A 19,889-nucleotide genomic window follows, 5' to 3' on the forward strand; every position below is an offset into this window, starting at 1 on the left:
AAACGCTCTGTTGTGTAAGAGTGCAAATGTGGAGACACACATGTCGTACCTGCAGCACCTCAAAGCTATTGGTTGATAAAGAATTTTGACTGGTACTAGAATGAAATGAACTGGAAAGAATCAACTCTTTCTGCTGAACACACTATATTAATAAAGTTTTGTTCCCTGAAATATTCCACAAGAAAAAATCAGCATTATATTGCCAGTTATGGTGGGTCAATAAAACGCAGTCAATAAAGCAAATGTTTTAAGTTTCAGTCCCAGCAACTGTCATGGAGTTTTCCTTAACTCTTTATCCTCTTTTTACGCACATAAGGCATATGTGTTGTTGCAATAAGAGTGTTGCCATATACAAGTATTGACAATTGCAATCTTATTGAAATAAATGTCAATATTGTGTCAATACAGCACACAATAATGTTGCAACTGCTTTTAACGTAACCTTGGGTTAAAGCCAAATGCTGGACTTTTGCTGCTGGATATTTGGTTGTGTGTTTACTGTTCACACATTTTTCGTTCATTTTTTTGCACATTCTCCGCTACCCTTTCAGAACCATATTATTTTCATATTACATAGGAGCACACCTGAGTTAAGCATGGTTTATCTCACAGTGTAAATACAATTCTTAATGCGTTTATATGATGTTGTTAAACATGGATGGGAAAAACGGGCCTCCTGCTGTGGCGAGTGTCCACATTATGATTAAATACAGCTTTGGCTCTAACTATAGCAGCCCCTGGGAAGTGTGGTCTAATTCAAAAGCTACCGATAGGGCAGAATTTCTTCAAATTTCTCAAAAAATGGATACAGCAACATCTGTGAGGATAGATCTATGAAAGAACAGACGAATTGGGAACACACAAGGAAAGCCCCTTTCATAAGCTCATGTTGTGGGACATCTTGAAAAAAACAAAACACTCAAAACAACTAAATTAAGTCCTTCAGTGCGTACCATGTTAGCAAAGGAAGAGATGAAGAGGAGGAGGATGGTGAAAACGCCCACCAGTGTGCTGTTTGCTCGAGACCGGACTATTTTCTTGGAAACTGTTTGCAAGGCAGCTGGGAAGAACTTTAACACAAATAGCAGGGAGAAGATTGGAGAGTTAATACCATGAGTGATGTTGGAAGACGTAGAACAATGACTTCAATTCAAATATATCTGCAAATGGAACTGTGGAAGTGGTGAAGGGCTTTTTTTCCTACTTTGATGCAGGAATAGATGGCACAGATGAAGAGGATGCTGGTGAGGATGATGAAGATGCTGATGTAAAGACCAGTCATAAGTTTTGTTCTGTGGACGAGAAGAAAGCAATCTCATTAGAACGTGCAGCTCTCGCAAGCTCCTCCTTAACAGATCAAGAGCACAGTTCCGGTCCATAATTTAGAGTAACTCGGTAAACAAACTTGTCAGAGAGACTACTTACCTTGGAAATACGATCATCTGAATAAAACAGATGCAGCAGAACACGAGAAGTGTGCAAGCCACATATCCCCCAAAGCGATCATCAACCTTTTTGGAGAACTGGTAACGATAAATCAGTGAAAATCCAGTTGCTCCGATGTTTGCATTAAGATGAAATAGTAAAATGGGTTCAGTCAAAGGAGAAGTTTGCTCAAACGCCAACCTTTTTCTCCAGGTCAGGTGTCTGAAAGGTAAGGAGAAATTTCTTGACGTGGTCTTTCCTCAGCTGGTCAATGCTGCGCGCATCGATGGCCCGTCCAAGGAACTCGTCCACCTCATCCTCAGGGTTCAAAGCCTCCTGAGTGCAGCGGCTATGAAGGTACATGGAACAAAAAGGTCACTGCATGTCATGCGCTTGTATCTGCGTGCATGTGTTCGCCTGTGTTATGAAGGACAGGAGAACCAGTGGGACTGTAGTATTAGAGCGGTGTTGAGTCTGACTGAATTAGACCAACAATGGGCTCTAAAATGAAAGTGGAAATCTGCCAGTCAACTTCTAAAAACAAGAGCTTCCCTAATAACAAAAACTGTGGCCAAAATACTCACTTTTCTTTACTGGATGCTGCATCAATGCCCTGAGAAAGAGAGAAAAAAAAAACAAAGGGTGAAAATGTGAGCAAAAGAAGAGAAAAGGACAGTAAAGGGATGGGCTTTGTGGCTACAATTGGAGTGAAAAGCAGAGACTCAGACATCTGCACAGTTAATCCTTGTGAGCCAGACTGATGTTTTAATTAATGCTCGGAGGCTTCAAATTACGCCCTCTTTGCCCTCAGGGCTCAAACCCTCTGAGATTGAAAGGACAGAGGAATAGAAGATTGAAAAAAACTAGAAAAGAAAAGGAAATGAGATTTGGAGCAAATAGAAAGGGGGGAGGTAAGAGAACATCTGCAGCCGCAACATCATCAGGTTAATTTGTGAGTATATTATGAGCCAGGAATTCCCAAGTAGCTTATTAAGACCTGTTTCATGACAATAAATCAATACTTCTTCTAACATTTCTATTATCTCTCTCAGAGTTTTAGCATACGTTCAATGAATATTTCCCACATCTTTACTCTCAAATTCATATTTTGAGCATACTTTTCTCAAATCAGTGAATTTATCATAAAAGAAAGAAAAGAGCAACAACTTCAAGGCTATACTGAAAATGACCAAAATAGTAAAATCAGAGGGAGTCTAGTTATATAATTGGTCACATTCCTCATTTGTGCTTTGTCAGGTTGCCAGATGCCTATGTGTGCTCTTTCAGGGTCTTTCTCAAGATCTGATGTTCAGAGGCTCCTTTGTTCTCCAATTTTACGAAGCTTTGTGTACACCCATATTCACTGACTATGACAAAAGCCCCGACTTGGAAGGAGAAACTATTTTGTGGACGAGCATTAAATATCCTTGAGGGTGTAACAATCATTTTCCAATGTATAATTTGACTCATATCTGTAACGTCTATATTGATGACAATATTAAAACTTGTGATTCAGATCTAATCTTTTTGTAGAAATTTAAGGGAGCTCAACCCAACCGTAGAAGTTTTTATGAGGCAGGTGAAGGTTGTTTGATCCTTCCAGGACCCGATGGAAATGATAAAAGAGATGCTGCTTAGAAGCAATGGGAAGAGCATGTGGCAGGAAGTCGCAGCTGCAAGACCAACGATGGATTTGTACAATTCCCATTCTGTTGGTGGGCTAAACTTTGTTTATCACTGCAAGACATGTAAACCTTCTAAGGGTACATGCTTTCTGCACAAACTGTACATATTAATAAATGTCAACATGGGTCCTAAATGAGCAGCCAGTGATGAAGTTCCCTAACATCTCTGTTTCCATGCTTTAACCTCCCAAGACCTGGCGTACACACATGTGGATGTCACATGTTTTTCTGGCTATGTTATAATATTTAATTTCTTAACCAGGGACCAGAAAAACAAAAAATCAGTGGTGGACAGTAACGGAGTAAATTTACTTGAGTACTGTACTTAAGTACATATCCAGAGGATTTGTACTTTACTTGAGTATTAGATTTCTTTGGTACTTATTACTCTTACTTGAATACATTTCCAAGACAAATATTTTTACTTTTACTCGAGTAAATTTCTAGGAAGGCTGAAAAGTACTCATTACTTTCAGGTCTGCTCTTTTTTCTTCTTCCCTAAAATCCTATTGGACACAAGCTGTTTTTGTCAAAGGAGGAGACCTATCACAGTGCACGCTCTCCACTGGGATGTACGTAAACTGGAAATACGTCAAGCCTCCTCAAAACGATACCGCCAAAGTAGCCTGCGTTTGTCAAGAAGGAGCCACAACAAGTGAAGACAGAGCCGCAACAATGGCTACGCCTGCGTCAGGAGAAGAAAGACAATCCGCTGAGTCGTCTGAATCTGATAATGAGCCGGACTCGGAGCAGGGACTTTCACAAAATCCTGGGCCGTATCTTAACTCAATGTTTGAGTTCGACCGAGTAAAAAACGAGGGCACAGACAAACCACAGACATTTATTTTCAAATGTTTATTGTGTCTGCCGAAGCAGAACTACCTCTCTGCTTTCAACAACTCAACAACGAATTCTCAGAAACAAGAGTTAAAAGATCCTTAAATTAATTTAGAAAAAATATAGTAATTTACTGATGTGGAAAATAAGAAAAATGTACTCTTACTCTTACTTTTACTTAAAGTAAATTTAAAAGCATTTACTTTTGGATACTTAAGTACATTTAAAAGCAAGTACTTTTCTACTCTTACTCGAGTAATATTTTGACTGAGCTACTTTTACTTGTAACGGAGTAAATTTTGACCAGTAGTATTTGTACTCTTACTCAAGTACTGGGGTCGAGTACTCTGTCCACCTCTGCAAAAAATGAAACAAAATTGCACCAGGTCTAAACAAAAACAATTTTTAATACAAAGAAAACCTTACAAACTATTCACATTCACATGACTGGAAACTCAAACCAAAGTTTTTCTTAAGTTAGAATTTAGCAGCACATTAGCTGTGTGTATACACAAACTTTCTTGGTTAATTTAATAGCAATTTCTGATCAAAAGGCATGATTTTTGGTTAAGCTTACATGCAAGACCAACGATCTCAAAGATTCAGTTGCTAAAAAAGAATCAGTCAAGATACAATTATGAATAAATATGGAAACTCATTCCTGTGACTCTTAAGGTGATGGATAAAATATTAGATCTCTAGTTATTTAGCCAGGTTAAAAGAGAGTGGAAATCCCGGCTTCGCTCCTTAACTACACCCAAAAGCAAAGGTAACAGACCAACCTGATCATACTAACAAATAATCGATTACAAACCACAAGCCTTGAAGGACCCAAATAAAAAACAAACTGACTTCAGCGACTGGAGAAGATGACAGATACAATGGAACCATGCTCTCTGTTTAGTGTTTTAGTGTGTATCTCACCATCTTCTTGTAAACTTTGGACTCCTTGCTTCTGGAGTAAGATCTGTCAGGCACCCAACGTGGCATCAGTCCCTCTGCAGAGTTTGCACGTGCTCGCTGCATTTTGGCCATCAGGGCTTTCTCTTCTTTCTGAAAGTGGAGAAACCCCACCAGGGTGCATGCTTTGAAAAGAAGGCCCTCTGAGCCAGGTGACAAGCCATTATACTGATTGTGTGAAATATGACACAAGTGTGCTATTTTCAAGTGGCCATGAAGATAATTGGAACATGTGTGCGTCGGGCCATGCACTAACCCTTTTCTGGCTGCAGCCGAGCACCAGGAAGGTTTCAATATTGTGCTCCTTCAGGTAAGCATTTCTCTCTCCTCCATAACCGGACTCCACCTCGTAATCCCCGTTCAGATACTGCAGGGTGGCCTTGGTGATGTGGATGCGTCTAAACGGACACAAAGGTTGTTGTGGGTCAGAAATCGCACAGCCAGTGTAACCTCATTTCAATGGAGTATCAGGTGGGAGGGACTGACCCCGCCTTCCCGCCAGCCTCCATCTGATTGGCGAGCGTCACATCGTTGGACCAGACATCGAACTGCCACTTTCGCAGGCCCAGCACCCCGCAGTGTACGCGCCCACTGTGAATTCCCACTCGCATGTTCACGTTAACACCTGTCACCTCTCTCACCAGCCTGCAGATGCACACATAAAAATACACACACCATCGTTGGAAAAAGCTTCACTGAGCGTCACAGTGTCTCTTTGGGACAACAACAACAGCAACAAAAGATATTTCACTGAAGCTTTATAGCATATCTTTCTGCTGTGAGTCAGTGTCTTAGCGCCTGGTCTACTCACGAGATGGCTTCAATCATGTCTACTCCCATTTCTACACAGCAGTGTGCGTGGTCAGCTCGGGGCTCGGGCAGCCCTGAAACACAGTAGTAACAGTCCCCAAGGATTTTGATACGCAGGCAGTGGTTTTCCTGTACAGCAAACACACAAAGCACATGTCATGTGCAGCATACCTTTCGTGTCAGCTAAAACAAGGTTCGCTCTTGTTTAGTCGATTGATAATTTAAATTCATCAGCCTCTGATCTGCCTAATTGGTGTGTTTTCAAGCACAAACACACGCCACATCATTCAAGCCGGCTTTGTCAGACACACGTGGAGGCAACACAACACAAATATCGTGTACAGTCATGTAAAGAAGCAGCGGTTGAGAGCTCCGCAGTTAGCAGCAAGTGTCGCAGGGATCTCACCGAGGCCAGCTTGTCAAAGCGGGCAAACAGCTCGTTCAGCGTCATGACCAACTCCTGGGCCGTGCACTGAGACGCCAGGCTGGTGAAGCCCTCGATGTCGGCAAACAGTATGCTGCGGGGCAGGTGACGGGGGTGGGGGAGGGATGGAGGGCGACCATAACCCCAAACAGGTGGAGAGGAATGAAAAGACAAAAATGAGTCAAACAATTAGCGCATCACTTTCTCCTTGCTGGGACGCTGACTCATGAGCAGAAGACAGACGCAGCCATAGAGACTTCAGCTCTGGTTCGGATCGTCCACTGTCACACGCTTCATGCCGCACTTTCAATAAAGCAAAGAAAATGTGAACATCTAATACAGAATACAATTCTGTTTATCAAAGTACTGCTTTTTTGTTAATGTGTAATATTTCCTCTTTTAGTGTTACTATTTCTGTTTTAATTACTATTACTGTATAAACTGTATATATTATTTTATTTTTGCAACCTTTATTATGTTCATATGGTCTCATTTATGATTTTAAAGACCAAACACTTTGCGTGTATTTGGCCTGTCTTCAGTGAGTCTTATCTTCATGACATATGATGGAGAGAATGGTGGGTCATGATTTCACCACCGTCGGAAAAACAATCACACTCGCAGTGCACTCATCCATCCATCCATCCATCCATCCATCCATCCATCCATCCATCCATCCATCCATCCATCCATCCATCCATCCATCCATCCATCCATCCATCCATCCATCCATCCATCCATCCATCCATCCATCCATCCATCCATCCATCCATCCATCCATCCATCCATCCATACATCCATACATGTTATACGCAAATGAGAAAATGTGGAAGTCAGTACGCAGATTGATAATAAATATATTAATACACAGTACTATACTAAACCCTGCTATGCGTTATTTGCAATGAGGGACAAAAAGCAACAATTTATAAGCATAATTTTGTATGGCTCTAAAAAGCATCTGTGCCAGTCTTGGTGAATATAAAAAAGGAGTTTTTTTTTTTGTAAATACAGCGTAGCAGACAATACGACCTGGTGAAACTGACCTCACCGGGAGCTTGTATTGGTCAATGAATTAAACAATACTGTATGTGATTTTCAAAAATCAGGCATTAACCTGCCACCCATTTTGATCTGTTGATGGCGTTCATGTGCTTGAAGAACAGACTCTAAACTTGGAGAAAGGAATCATGGGACGGTTCCTAAATATCCTGCCAAATTTCCAAACCTTTAAATGGTGCGGTTACAGGGTCTGTCGCTGACGTTGACGGCCGTGGTCAACGACCATGCTGTTAATGATACCATCGGGGATATAAACATACTCTCAGTATGTGCTTATTTTTCCCTTTTTTTGTAAAATATTCATGTTTTAACTAATAACTAACTTGGCACAAACATTTTAATCGTGATTTGCTTTTTGATTCCACCTGTAAGTGTAAACCTATGCAGGGCAATGATGCTGTAACAGATTATTCCACCAAGTACATCACTTCTACTTATTTGAGCCATTACAAGGTCTCTACTGGAACCGATTTTCGTTCTCCCCCGACTACTGTCGCCATCATAACGGACGGAGAGTTTCAGACTTTCCGTCGCCACATAGCGCTAGAGCTATCCCTACTCAAGGGGTGAAATCCAGCAGTGAGGGCTGAGGCACAGCAGCAGCAAAGTTGAGATCTACCTCCTATCATTTTCTATAGAAAGCGCAGCGGTGTTCTTAAGTCAATATCTTTACTGCAGCCAGTTCTGTCAGTGTCAATAAACAACAGCATGCATAATACATGTTGTCAGGGAAATAGCTGTTAGAGCAACACGGTAACTGAGACATCAGTCAGCGGAGAGAAGTCCCAGCCAAAGATGACCAAAAAGGAGAAAATCGCTGCGGCATCTTCTCGAAAAAGTATGTTTGTGTCCATGTTGCTGCGTGGTTTTACCTAACATTGTCATGTTTTTGGATGTAGATCTTGTGAAACATCATATCTTCCTTCTTGGCATTGATATCAGCCTTCATCTCCATGGCAACGTGCCTTGGCAGCACTGACAGCAGTAATCGCTCCTGGGAGAGAGAGAGGAATTTAAAAAAAAAGAAAAAGAAAAGGAAAGAGAGACAGCACAGTCATTTTCATCCTTTTCCTCAGTTAAGAATGCTCAATGAGTCATCCAGCCTCAGTGGCATCTGTGTGGGAATGTGTTAGTCAAATAGGGAGCACTGGAGATGCGTGTTACACTCCAGAACATACTGTTGACTCTGAAAACCGAGACAAACAAATCAGACAAAAAAAACACAGACATCCATTTGTTGCTCATTTGCATTTGTTATGTCTCCTCTCCTTCCTGTCTCATTTTACTTAAACAGGAATGTCCAGGTGTGTATGCGTGTACCTGCTGCTGGTTTTCCCTCTGCAGGTGCAGTCTGGCCTGGATGTATCCTCTGGTCTCCTGGAAGGCTTGTCTTTGGGAGACCTCAGCAGGGTAGTGGGTACAGATCCCGATCATGTTAGTGCACAGGAAGATCAGGACGTTGGCACTGATCTGAAGAAAGGGTAAAAGAGGAAGAGAAAAATCAGCAAGTATGCACAGGTCACACCATAAGAATACAGTAAACTCTGCCTGACCCGGGTGAGGTCATAGAGTGAAATTGATAACATTCTATGTCATCGGAGTGACTGCAAGACGAAAAATTCCTCAAACATCTGAGGAGCCGTTAGAAGTTATCTGGTTAGAGATGATGAGCATACGGTCGTGCTGCAAGAGGACATTTTCTGCACCTTGTGTTCCGTAGAGTAGATCAGACAACTAGGACGTGTGGAATCACACATTTTATTTCACTTCAGCTATATGTTTATTTTTGGATTTACGGTGTGTACAGTCAAATTGAAAAGGGGGAAAAGATGGATGTGAATTTATGCATATTTATGTGAAATTACATCTTTTATTGAAAAAAAACCCCCAACAAATTGGCGATCTACTTTGGTACGAAGCAAAAACACAGCATGTGTCATGAAGCTTGTGTACTCTAAAGCAGTGGTCTTCACTAGGGTCCTCAGGGCCCACTGTCCTTCATGATTTAGGCGTTTCCTTGCATCAACACACCTGATTCTAATTAATGGTCATCATCAGCTTGTCATCAAGGTCATCAAAGTCTTTTAATGACAGTCATTTGTATCAGGGTGTGTTGACGCAGGGAAACGTCTCAAACATGCAGGACAGTGGGCCCCGAGGACCAGTGCTGAAGACCGCTGCTTTAAAGCAAAGCAGCCATCTGTGTAACTTCGTTTTGTGTAGCCAACGCTGTGAGCTCTGAGAGTACAATGCACAATCTGTATGACATTAGCTGCATCTTGAGTAAATTAGGTTGAGCCATGGAGTACAGTTAACTTTGTGGAGTCATCGACCTTAAAGGCATTCCTCTCTGCTGCTGCTGCCACTTTCTCTCGGTGCCTGTGTGTATTTGGACTCATTTGGTAAGACGGAGCTGTTTGTGATTTCTCCTCTCACTCGTCCATAGCCAAGTCTGAACATCAGAAAACGAGCCTTGAGCTCTGGACTTCCCCTCGGTTCGGAAACACATGGATGGGCATGCACACACACACACACACACACACACACACACACACACACACACACACACACACACACACACACACACACACACACACGTCTTCTCCATGTTCAGAAACACACTCCAGCCTGGGAAAATCACTTGACCCATGACCAGAGCGCTGGAGTGTTTCCTCCGAAGATGATATCATCAATAATGAAAAAAAGACATGCGGACACAGCACGCACATAAAGGCTGAATTTAGATCTGCTATAATGGCAACATTATGACTGAAAGAGGAAGGTGAAAACTATCAGCAGTACCAGTATGCCTGAGCCGGGACTGGTATGTTGCCAAACCAGTATGTGTTTGTGTGCAACCGATGGTGATCTGACATCCTTTTGATGAATTTTTGATCCTCAAAAGGATGACACGAGAGAAATGCAGTTCTGGAGATGGTAAATGATTATGCGGACACATGTAATCGTTGCATACTTCTGTGAATATGTCACTGCCTCTTAAGATTCAGGAAATAAAAGGAAACCTAAAGGAGTGTCAATGGACAAAACTGATCAAGACATTGTTTGTTTGCAATAATTCATTAATTAGACAAAAGCATGTCTTAAAATTCTTAATGTAGACTTCTTAGTTTTCCTTACAGCGTACTGAGAAGAAGTTGACAGTGTACACACAAGAGCTTATCGTTTGTTGTCACAACAAGATAATCTAACAACCTGTGCTCGAAACTGAACACCATCCCCACAACACAGAGGGAGGCAAATTCCACTGTATTGTATTAGAGGAGACGATCACGTCTACCCACCTATTCAACCTGAAAACAAATGACTGAGTTAGATTAGGAGTAGATGAGTAAGCAAAAATAAACTCTATGAAGGTCCACAGATGTGGAAGAGGACCAGGCCGAAAAAAAGAGCCACTGCATTTTTGAGGAACAAACAAGAAAGCCTGAAAAATATGTCAAAAAGCGGTGTTTTTTTTTTTTAACGTTTCAGTTCATTGAGGTTTGCAGCCTCAGCTCTGTTAAGGTCCCACCACAGCATTTCAATCAGGCGGAGGTCTGGACTTTGACTGGGACATTGCAACAGCTTGAGTTCTTTCTTTTGCAGCCATTCTGCTGTGCTTGAAAGTTCAAGCTTCAGCTGTCAGACAGACGGACTCACATTTGACTCTGCTGCTTAGGTCCAAATCGCCCTCCACTCCAAATCCATACTTCTTCATATGTACTCCAAAGTTGTTGTTTTTTTTTAATTTCGTTTGGCATGAATCAACTTCTGTGAAGATTGATGATGAACAAATCGAAACTGGAACAGCCTAATAACCCTTCACAAACTAATGGTCAGCACCGGTGGCGTCTATAAGAGGATATTTGTCTGATGTCTTTCCCCTTGTCATTGTATTTACACACACAATGTTATGTCTTGATATGGCAAACATAACAAAAATAGGGCTCTTTCTTTATTTGCAGTTGTAAGCACGTACTAAAACTGCTGACAAGTAAGAGACATTGGCCCTGAGCATCACTGGAGCTGCAACAACTGAGTAAATACATCTTAAAGGAATGCTCAGTGTTACTTCAGCCACATTCAGCACATCCCTGATGGGAGTGGTCTCTTCCAGGAGGACAACAAACCTCATCTACAGGGAGGAGATGTCACCGAAAGTTACGGGTTTCTTAATCCAACTGAGCACCTGTGGGAGATTTTAGGCTGGTGTGTTAAAAAAAAGTTGGACTCATATTTTAAATAATGGTGTTGAATCCCTCCAGGAGCCCTCCAAAGACTTTCATGACCGAAAGTCAATCTACACCCAGAGGCTGTTGATGGTTTTCCCTAGTTTTCTTTGAATTTGTCACCTGTCTCTAGCTATGAATACGTGAAACTAAAGGATAGGGAAACATGACGAACAAAGCTTGCATTAATGCGTGCTTATATGCTTAGTCACCACACAGTCTAGCGATTAGAGGTGGAGGTATTCACCAAGGATTTTGTATAAATCTTGCATGCGAGAGCGTGAGAGTCGTTTTGGACCAGAGACTCTTTGATCCTGAAGCTGGTCGTGTCTGTTGCTGCATTAATATCACTCAGGCCCACAACTAGAGCGCAGACCCACAGCTGACACTCCCCTCCCTAAACACTGATGCGGTGCACGCGGAGCAGGAGCAGCTTCTTTCTATTAGCACAGTTACACGCTCTTTGGAGCCACTAATCCTGACTTAAGAGTTGATGTCTGCTGACCATTCGTCCTGCAGATTTTTGCCTCTCAAAGGTTTGCCTCGCTCAACATTTACTTTTGCAGGGACCCCTTGACGGCAAAATATAAGGGAGCCCAAACATTGGCTTATAAGGTGCGGCTCACAGAAAGATGCTTCATAGACTCAGGCAGGGGGATAAACTTCTGAAGAACAAATCGAGGAAGGGGATGGAAAAGATTTCTTCTTGGCAAACACACAGAAAATCCACTCCATCTTTAATAATATCCCCCTGGACGGCACCCCAAACCACAAGCAAGCCAGGATAGGTCCGTGTGCTCAGATCAGGTGCTAACTATTCTTCTGTTAACAATCTGCAATGCTATAACTGCTGTATTTATGAATAGAAGCTATTTTCAAGACAAACCCACAGCACTGCAAACTTATAAGTGTTTTATTTGCTACATAAGTTGAGTGAAGACAACTGGAGGTTTTCTAAAATTAACTCCTTTCACAACACAGCGAGGGGCTATAAAAACTAAGAACGGATAATCACAAATGGGAACATACCATTACTGTCTTGAAGGTGCCATTTATATAGTCAGTGTTTGGATTTCTTGGGGAGAATTTGAGGAGATCCACTATGATAGATAAGTTCAGTTATTCCATTAGCACTGAGCTACAAAAAAAAGCTGCAGTGTAAACTTTAAAGGCCAGAATGTTACATCCCATAAGTCAACACAGGGACTCTTGGGACATTGAATGCTGTTGACATGGGGGCTACTCTCCAGCAAATGACCTTTGACAGGCATCTGGAGCTTTTAAAATGTCTAACAAAGATCAACGGCAAAACCCAGTCACACGCTGCAGATCACAGCCCGAAAAGATAACATGTGGTGCTCCAGTGGTAAAAATAGCCAATATGCTGAGACTTTGTTGCACTAGTTACGATATAATTGGTGGTTACTGTGATGTATAATTACAAAAATGGAAAAGAAGCTTTTCCTTATAAAGATAAATGTTGAAGAGGGGTGTGGGTGTCTGTCTTTGCCATCTTGGGTCGCTGCCATCTGGAATCTGTGTTCTGTTTTTGTCCTGACTCGGGCCAAACCAAAATTGGTCTCAGGCGACCGGTGAGACTTCGAAGTCATCTTTGAGAAAAGCTGAATCTAATTCTGTGAAGCTAAACAGAGCTGGAAACATGCTGCACATCTGTCAGGAAAACAGATCCTGAATTAATACTGAGAGGAGGACAGGAAAAAAAAAAGAAACTTACGTGTATCACAGATTCACTAAGGAAAACTGTTAAGATAATCAATCAATTCTTCTGGACTGATTGATCACTTTTCCTCAGATCAAAAGATTAAAATGCTCATTTGCACTTTTAATTCAACCCAAACTTAATGAGTTTGAATTCAGAATTGTAATTATCCCTGTTATGGTCAGTATGCTCTTCGTCTGCTATGAGTTTACTTCCTTTTTTTAGCCCTGTTATCTATATTTACTTTTCAACTCCGGGACAGATATGAAAACAAAGCAAAAGGGGGCTTTTTAGCCTAAAAAACCCCCCAAAAAAACCAAAGACAATATAAAAAGGAGAGCAACCTTGGTAAAATTGGACACAGACAGAAAAGCTCCCATTTCATTTTTTGCATTGTTCTTTCAAGCCTTGATTGAGGCTGTGGTTTGTTTCACTTTTCTACATTACTTTCATGTGGCTGGATTTGCTGAAAAATATCACCAGTGCCCCAGGTCTAGGTTTGCTGTAAGGACATTAATCCTTTGACCTTCTCCCCTCTCATTCCCATGATTTCCTGTCTGACCTACATGAAATGAAGGGGTAGTTTCAGGTTTTGAAGGGCTATGTGCACTTGGCTTGACCTGGTGCTTCAGCTTAACAATTTCTATTCAGTTTTGATTATAGCCATGAAAATATCATTTTTCAACTGTTGTTTTCTTTAGTACAGCTGATTTGTATGATCTTGAAAAAAAAGTTTTCCCAACTTATTTTGTCCATAACTCCAGTCATTTACTTTATTATTGGACGCAGAAAATTGTCAAACTCTAAAGAAGATGGTAACAGAAGATTTTCCGTTTTTATTGTTTGAAAAATGGTGTAAAAAGTGTGAGAAAATATTTGCATTGTTAACCAGTCAGCTGACTCACTGCTCTGTCAAAAACAAAAACAAAACTCCTTCAGTTTTCTCTCTTCTTCATTGTGTTGCTATTGTTGGCACATTGTAAGCCTTATATTTAGACAAAAAAAAAGAAATGATTAAATATACCGAGGATACTGCAACCAGTGGGAACCTGTTCTCCTGTCCTCTTCCTTTTCTTTTTGAATCATCACTCACTAAATGTGATGTTACGTACAGAGATTTGGAGCACACTTGTTGTTTTCTCAGTGGTCTTGGCTGCTCAATAATCTGGGGTCAGTGTTTGGCTGGAAGTGTTTGGGAGGGGGAGAGCAGGCCGGACTGGACACAACCCTCTTCTCCCAGCTGTGTCCTCACTAACCCTCCGCTTCCTGCCCACTGACACCCTCACAGGCACAGCTGCAATTACAGGAACACAAAATACGCTCAATTAGCCCGACCAACCAGGCGACCAGTCACGTTACGTCTCCTATTGGCTTTGAACTGTGTGAGCCAGTCCAGACCTTGAACCGTATGAGCGTGAGCTAAACATCCAGGAATTCTGGGTTCAACTGTCACTACATCTCCTTTTAAGCGCAATGCACAACACAAACTCAACCATTTCAACCGGTTCCCTCTGAGACACACCACTACAAGACCGTGTTGTAAATAATCACAGACTGCTCTGAAGCAAGGAACCGTGTGCTCGTCCTTAGTAGAATTTCACCGCAGCAATGTTCATTTGATACTTGAGCTTGAATGGTACTATTCAGGGAGGGAACATTAAACTATATTAGATTAGTGCGTGAGACCTAATAAAAACTTACGAGGGTTTTGTTTTGACTGTCCAGCTACATGAGACTCTGTTTACAGTCACAGGAAAGTTTAAACACCGTCCTTCCCTGTTCCGTCTCAACCGTACACAGCACTGGCTGTTACTACACCACAGATCAATACTGGGACAAGAACAGGTTATAGTTTAAACCGTACTTGCTCTCCGCGACTTGCTCAGCCAAGGATGAGCTGGTCCTGAGCTCACGTGACATATTTACACAGCCCGGCGCATAAACAGTCTTTCATGAGAACAAAAGAGCAGGTGTAGCATTTCCATACATGCCGACGCAACTAAAGCATGAACCGCTACAGTATATGTCCATGAATTATTATTTACCTCGTCCTCGTCATCTCCTGCTAAATTGATTCAGACAGATTGGATGTTGAAGAAAAATAAACTGCAGGAACATCAACCTATATATAACTATATATACCTGTGTATATACATGTATGTATATATATATATATATATATATATATATATATATATATATATATATATATATATATATATATATATATATATATATATATATATAAAATCAAGATACTAAACAAAGTATTTCTTTGGCTTTTTGTCATGGTTTAGTGGAACATTATGTGGAAGAACATTACAGAGTGTGAAATTATAACTGTGGGACCAGGGTCTTGTTACTGTATATGACATCATTCACCAAAAATGTCAGAAAGATATATCATGAGGCACCCAAGCTCAACCCTATAAACTTAGCCACTATACACAAAGCTGGACAATGTCACAGCAATGATCTGCTTTTTCCAGTTATTGAAGCAGTCAAGTAAAAGCTGAAGAGGCTGAGCGGGTTTAAGAGGCTCTGTGATATCCCTGACAATGAAGACATGGGCCGGGCTGAGTGGTGTACATTTCAGCGGGAGGAAGTCAGTGGCTATTTGTACACTGATAGCACACGTGTTACCACATCGTCATTCCAGCAGTGTGTTTATATGCCAGCCTGACGTGCGCTGTCACTGTTTCAACCGTGTAATCGCAACTGGGATAGAGGGGATAACAAGCCACTTGGCTTGTGTGATCTTGACCTTTGACAGAGACCAGTGCTAAGATGTAGACTTCCCACTTCGTGACCTTAACACCATGAGATGCTGTCAATGACATCCAGATTCAAATTAACAGTTGCCAAATTGACCGTACTATGACAGCTCAGCCTTTAATCCCTGGATATATTTTTTGCCGTTGCAGAAAGTCAAACTGTAAAGCCGGGCATACACTGTGCGATTATCGGCTCGTTTTGAGCCGATTTTCCAGTCGTGCGACTATTTTTTGGATCGGGCCGGATTTCAACCCAATGGTTGGTCGTGCCTCGTGCAGTATACGTGGGGTAACGACGAGAGGTTAACACCTCACGACGAGCTCCCGATCACAAATCGTGTGCTCGCAAGAAAATCAAACGTGTTTGAAATCCTGGTCGTGCTACGACCCGATTTGCCTCATCCTTTCGCAGAGAGCATGCGCAATCTCTGATGTCACGTCAAAAACTATTATTTGTAGTTTAAAGTGTTGCAAATTCACATTACAAATCATGTTTTAATAGCAGAAAAAAAAGACATTCCCACGTCTGCCCAGCCAATTCCTTGTCCAATCACGGCGTTGTCTAATCTTTTTTCATTTATGGCCAAACAGAATGGCACAAATTGCTAAAGGCTGATTTATGGTTCCGCGTTACACCAACACAGCGTACGGTGCGCGTCGCTGCGTACCCTACGCCGTAGGCTCTGCGTTGGTGTAACGTGGAACCATAAATCAGCCTTTAATGTGCGCTCTGTGTGCTGTTCTGAACTTCTCTGTTGTGCTCATTTTGCTGGGACGCCAGGTTCCTCCGCCGAGACACAACTTTTGCGGTAGGCGTTCATTGTTGTGTCTAAAAATGATGCGCAGTGCCCACCCAATCAGAAACGTTACAGATATTTTTTTATATATATAAAAACATTTAATTATAAAAAAATAAAGGATCCCCATAACCTTTGATTGGGTGGGCAGGACACACGTTTGGCCCCAAAACCGGCCTCGAGTTCCAGTACACAGAAGTCCGACGTGAGGATTATGATCGTATAGTGTGAGCAGACGGGTCGCATCAGAGCATCGGGTCGTACAGTGTGAGAACATAAATCGTGGGCTGTGAACTTTTGAACTCAGCGATCTAGTCGTGCAGTGTGAGATGGGGCTGTCTGAAACGAATTAAAATATCGCACAGTGTATGCCCAGCTTTAGTGACCCGTGAACTGTTATTGGCAGCTGCATTTCCTCAATCTTGACTTGCGTGGTTATTAGTGCAGTGATTATTTCCTTTATCATTGGCTGTAATTTAAGAGGAATGCTTCACTTATCTCTGATCCTAATGTTGCTCAGTGATGGTGATGGACCTTATCTGGGTTTCTATAATTAGACACATACATATTGCACTTTCAAGGCAGATCTTACGTGCTGATATGCATGTGGACAGCTCTGAGTTGTTTCACCACTGTTCTGCCTTGGGAGGGAGGAACGGGGGCGAAACGAAGCGGGGTAGTCCTGGCGTGGCAGGGCACACAGCTCTTACTAACAACCCTCGGACGATTACTGTTGCCAGCATTGCATGTAATCACACACTGATGCGGCGCTTCTGTTCGGACTGTGTGAATTTTCAAAGAGGGACGGCGGCAGCTTATCATCCACATGATGTGACCACTGTGTGAAACAGGGCTGCAACCTGTAGTAACAATAAGTGAATAAGATACCATGTCTCTTCTTTGCTTTGAGCGGATGGGTGTTTTATTTGAGACGTTGTGGGACTTAAAGAATCTAAAGATAGAGTCTAACCATTCGATAGCAGCCAAGTAAGCCGGTCTGTTCAGCTCAGACATGCTTCATTCACTCTTTGTCTCTCTGTGCAACAGGTAAACAGTTTATTGAACAGTGTATTTCTTCTTTCTGCAGTGAGTAGGGCATATCAAACTTCAATCATTGAGTGCTGAAAAACAACAAAAGGTCCATAGCAGAGATATAATACCTAACAAAAACTAAGTCTGAAACTGAAGCAAACAGTGAGAAGGTCATCTTTTTAACTGAAATAAAGTGTTTTATAAAATGAAAAACTACTGTAAATAGAAACTAAAATAATCTATGCAAAACTTTCAGAAATTAAATAGAATTGCAGGTAAAATTAACTCCATTTTCATTTTTTGCTTTGTGCCTTGTTTTTTTTAATTTTTTTATTTTTATCACTTCATTTTTCTAATCCAATTAATGGAAAGAATGACATATTTTCATACTATATGTCATTGTTAATAGGACTCTTTCATCCGAGAGTTATTTGTCAACATCTGTAAGTTAATTCAGCTAAAATTCAGCTAAAACTAAAACTACTGGTACTAGTCCACTTGTTAAATTAACTAAAACTAAACTGGAATAAGTAAAGAAACTGAAACACTAAATAGAATAAAAACAATTGAAAAAATTCAAAACTATTTTAACTGTTCCACAGCAACAAATGACAGCATTGTGTTTGACAGTAATGTTGGCATCTGCATGTGCACGGTCTTGGCTCCATTTAACTCAAGGAATTTGATTATTTTTCTCATTTTTGTTTTTTTTCTCATCCTCAAGCCATGAAAAATCTAAATAAGTAGAATTTCGCTCGAGAACTCGATTCCACTGTCTTTAGATTCCAACCCTTAACAATACAGCTTGTGACTTCTAACCCAGTAAGTAAACAACAAAAATAATGTCTATTTTTTGCATCCCTTGTGATGACATACAGAGTAGTTCAACCAGTCAATGTGATAGAGGATCATGCAGCAGAGATTATTTTCCTACAGAGCATGTGACCATCAGACCCATCTCTTGTCATACTTCTCAAGCAAACATCCCTAATCAATGCTTAAAGGTTACAGTAACCTGTGTTGTTGTGTTCAGGTTGTTTTCTGGCCTGAATGCATTATGCAAGCCTCAGTCATGCTCGTGACATTTCATTGATCGGTATCTTTTTCACATGCAGTAAGCTGAGGGATCGGTATGTTTCCACTAGTCCCATATTCACTGACCCCACAACAATCTGCCTAAGGAACAGGTTTTTCTTCTCGAGCTAAATCAGCACAAAATAACCAAGGCAAAGCCAAGATGTCTCTTTTGATATCTTACTCGCTTGTCAGCTAATCATTTTCGGATGATTTATTTTGGAGTTGGAGAACACAAAAGAATAACTTTTGTATAGCTCCTTGCTAATCCATGTATGGCATCAACACGCATGCTGAGCGTAAAATACTAAGCAATGATAAATCTAATCTAATCCCCTTCAGACATGCAGGGATCTGGGTGCACAGCTGTCAATACTCCAAGTATGGAAATGCATGTACCAAAGCAGAACCTCTCAGGTCCGTGTAAAGGGTGCATCGTCAACCCTCAGGAGAAAACAGCAGACACAAAACACTTGGAACAGGTGGTCCGTGACAGGGAAGCACTCTGAGGCATGTACTGTATGTATCTGTTAGAGATTATGTGATCTATGCTTCTGACTCCACCGACAGTCTGAGTGGTCCACACTATGAGGAAAAATCATAACCAAGGCCACTGGACCAAAGTGGAACAGCATAAGATGGGTTTCCCTCCTGAGGAACACTGAGTACTTCTGAACCAGCATGATGGGAATACAACAAGTTACTGCAGGTTTGTAACAAAACAAACAAACAACAAAACTCTGGCTCTGTTAGAGTATATCTCACTTTAAGATGTTCGGAGTTCATTAAACAATAGGAAATGCAATGAACTCAAATAATGAAAATAACAACTGGGATTCTGTCGTTTCTCATCGTTTAAAAGCCCCTGATCACAATCAACTCTTGAAAGAATGAAAAAAGGTTTGCAAAATCCCAGCACAGGAAAAAGTAATGTGATGTGGATCTATCTCTTGTAATATTAATGTACTGGAGAGATGTTAACTACTATGATAAAATATTCATGCAATGTTTCCTACAGCTTGAGTTTCAGCTATTTCACAGCCAATATGGGTCATTCCCT

At 41.3% G+C, this 19,889-nt stretch overlaps 1 protein-coding gene across 2 annotated transcripts in view; it reads right to left on the reverse strand.

Annotated features, from left to right (window-relative positions):
- The window catches only part of LOC133457215 (adenylate cyclase type 6-like), a 35,771-nt gene that overhangs the window by 7,244 nt on the left and 8,638 nt on the right, over positions 1–19,889 (reverse strand). For both annotated transcript variants that reach the window (XM_061736218.1, XM_061736219.1), the window contains exons 4-15: positions 8,524–8,673; positions 8,076–8,197; positions 6,124–6,235; positions 5,719–5,846; positions 5,394–5,552; positions 5,164–5,305; positions 4,872–5,000; positions 2,010–2,038; positions 1,627–1,774; positions 1,426–1,523; positions 1,205–1,292; positions 954–1,070 (exon numbers count right to left, since the gene is read on the reverse strand). In XM_061736218.1, the coding sequence (XP_061592202.1) occupies positions 954–1,070; positions 1,205–1,292; positions 1,426–1,523; positions 1,627–1,774; positions 2,010–2,038; positions 4,872–5,000; positions 5,164–5,305; positions 5,394–5,552; positions 5,719–5,846; positions 6,124–6,235; positions 8,076–8,197; positions 8,524–8,673 (1,422 nt within the window). The remainder of the gene's footprint in view (positions 1–953; positions 1,071–1,204; positions 1,293–1,425; positions 1,524–1,626; positions 1,775–2,009; positions 2,039–4,871; positions 5,001–5,163; positions 5,306–5,393; positions 5,553–5,718; positions 5,847–6,123; positions 6,236–8,075; positions 8,198–8,523; positions 8,674–19,889) is intronic.

Source organism: Cololabis saira, chromosome 12, assembly GCF_033807715.1.
Source record: "Cololabis saira isolate AMF1-May2022 chromosome 12, fColSai1.1, whole genome shotgun sequence".
NCBI classification, from domain to species: domain Eukaryota; kingdom Metazoa; phylum Chordata; class Actinopteri; order Beloniformes; family Belonidae; genus Cololabis; species Cololabis saira.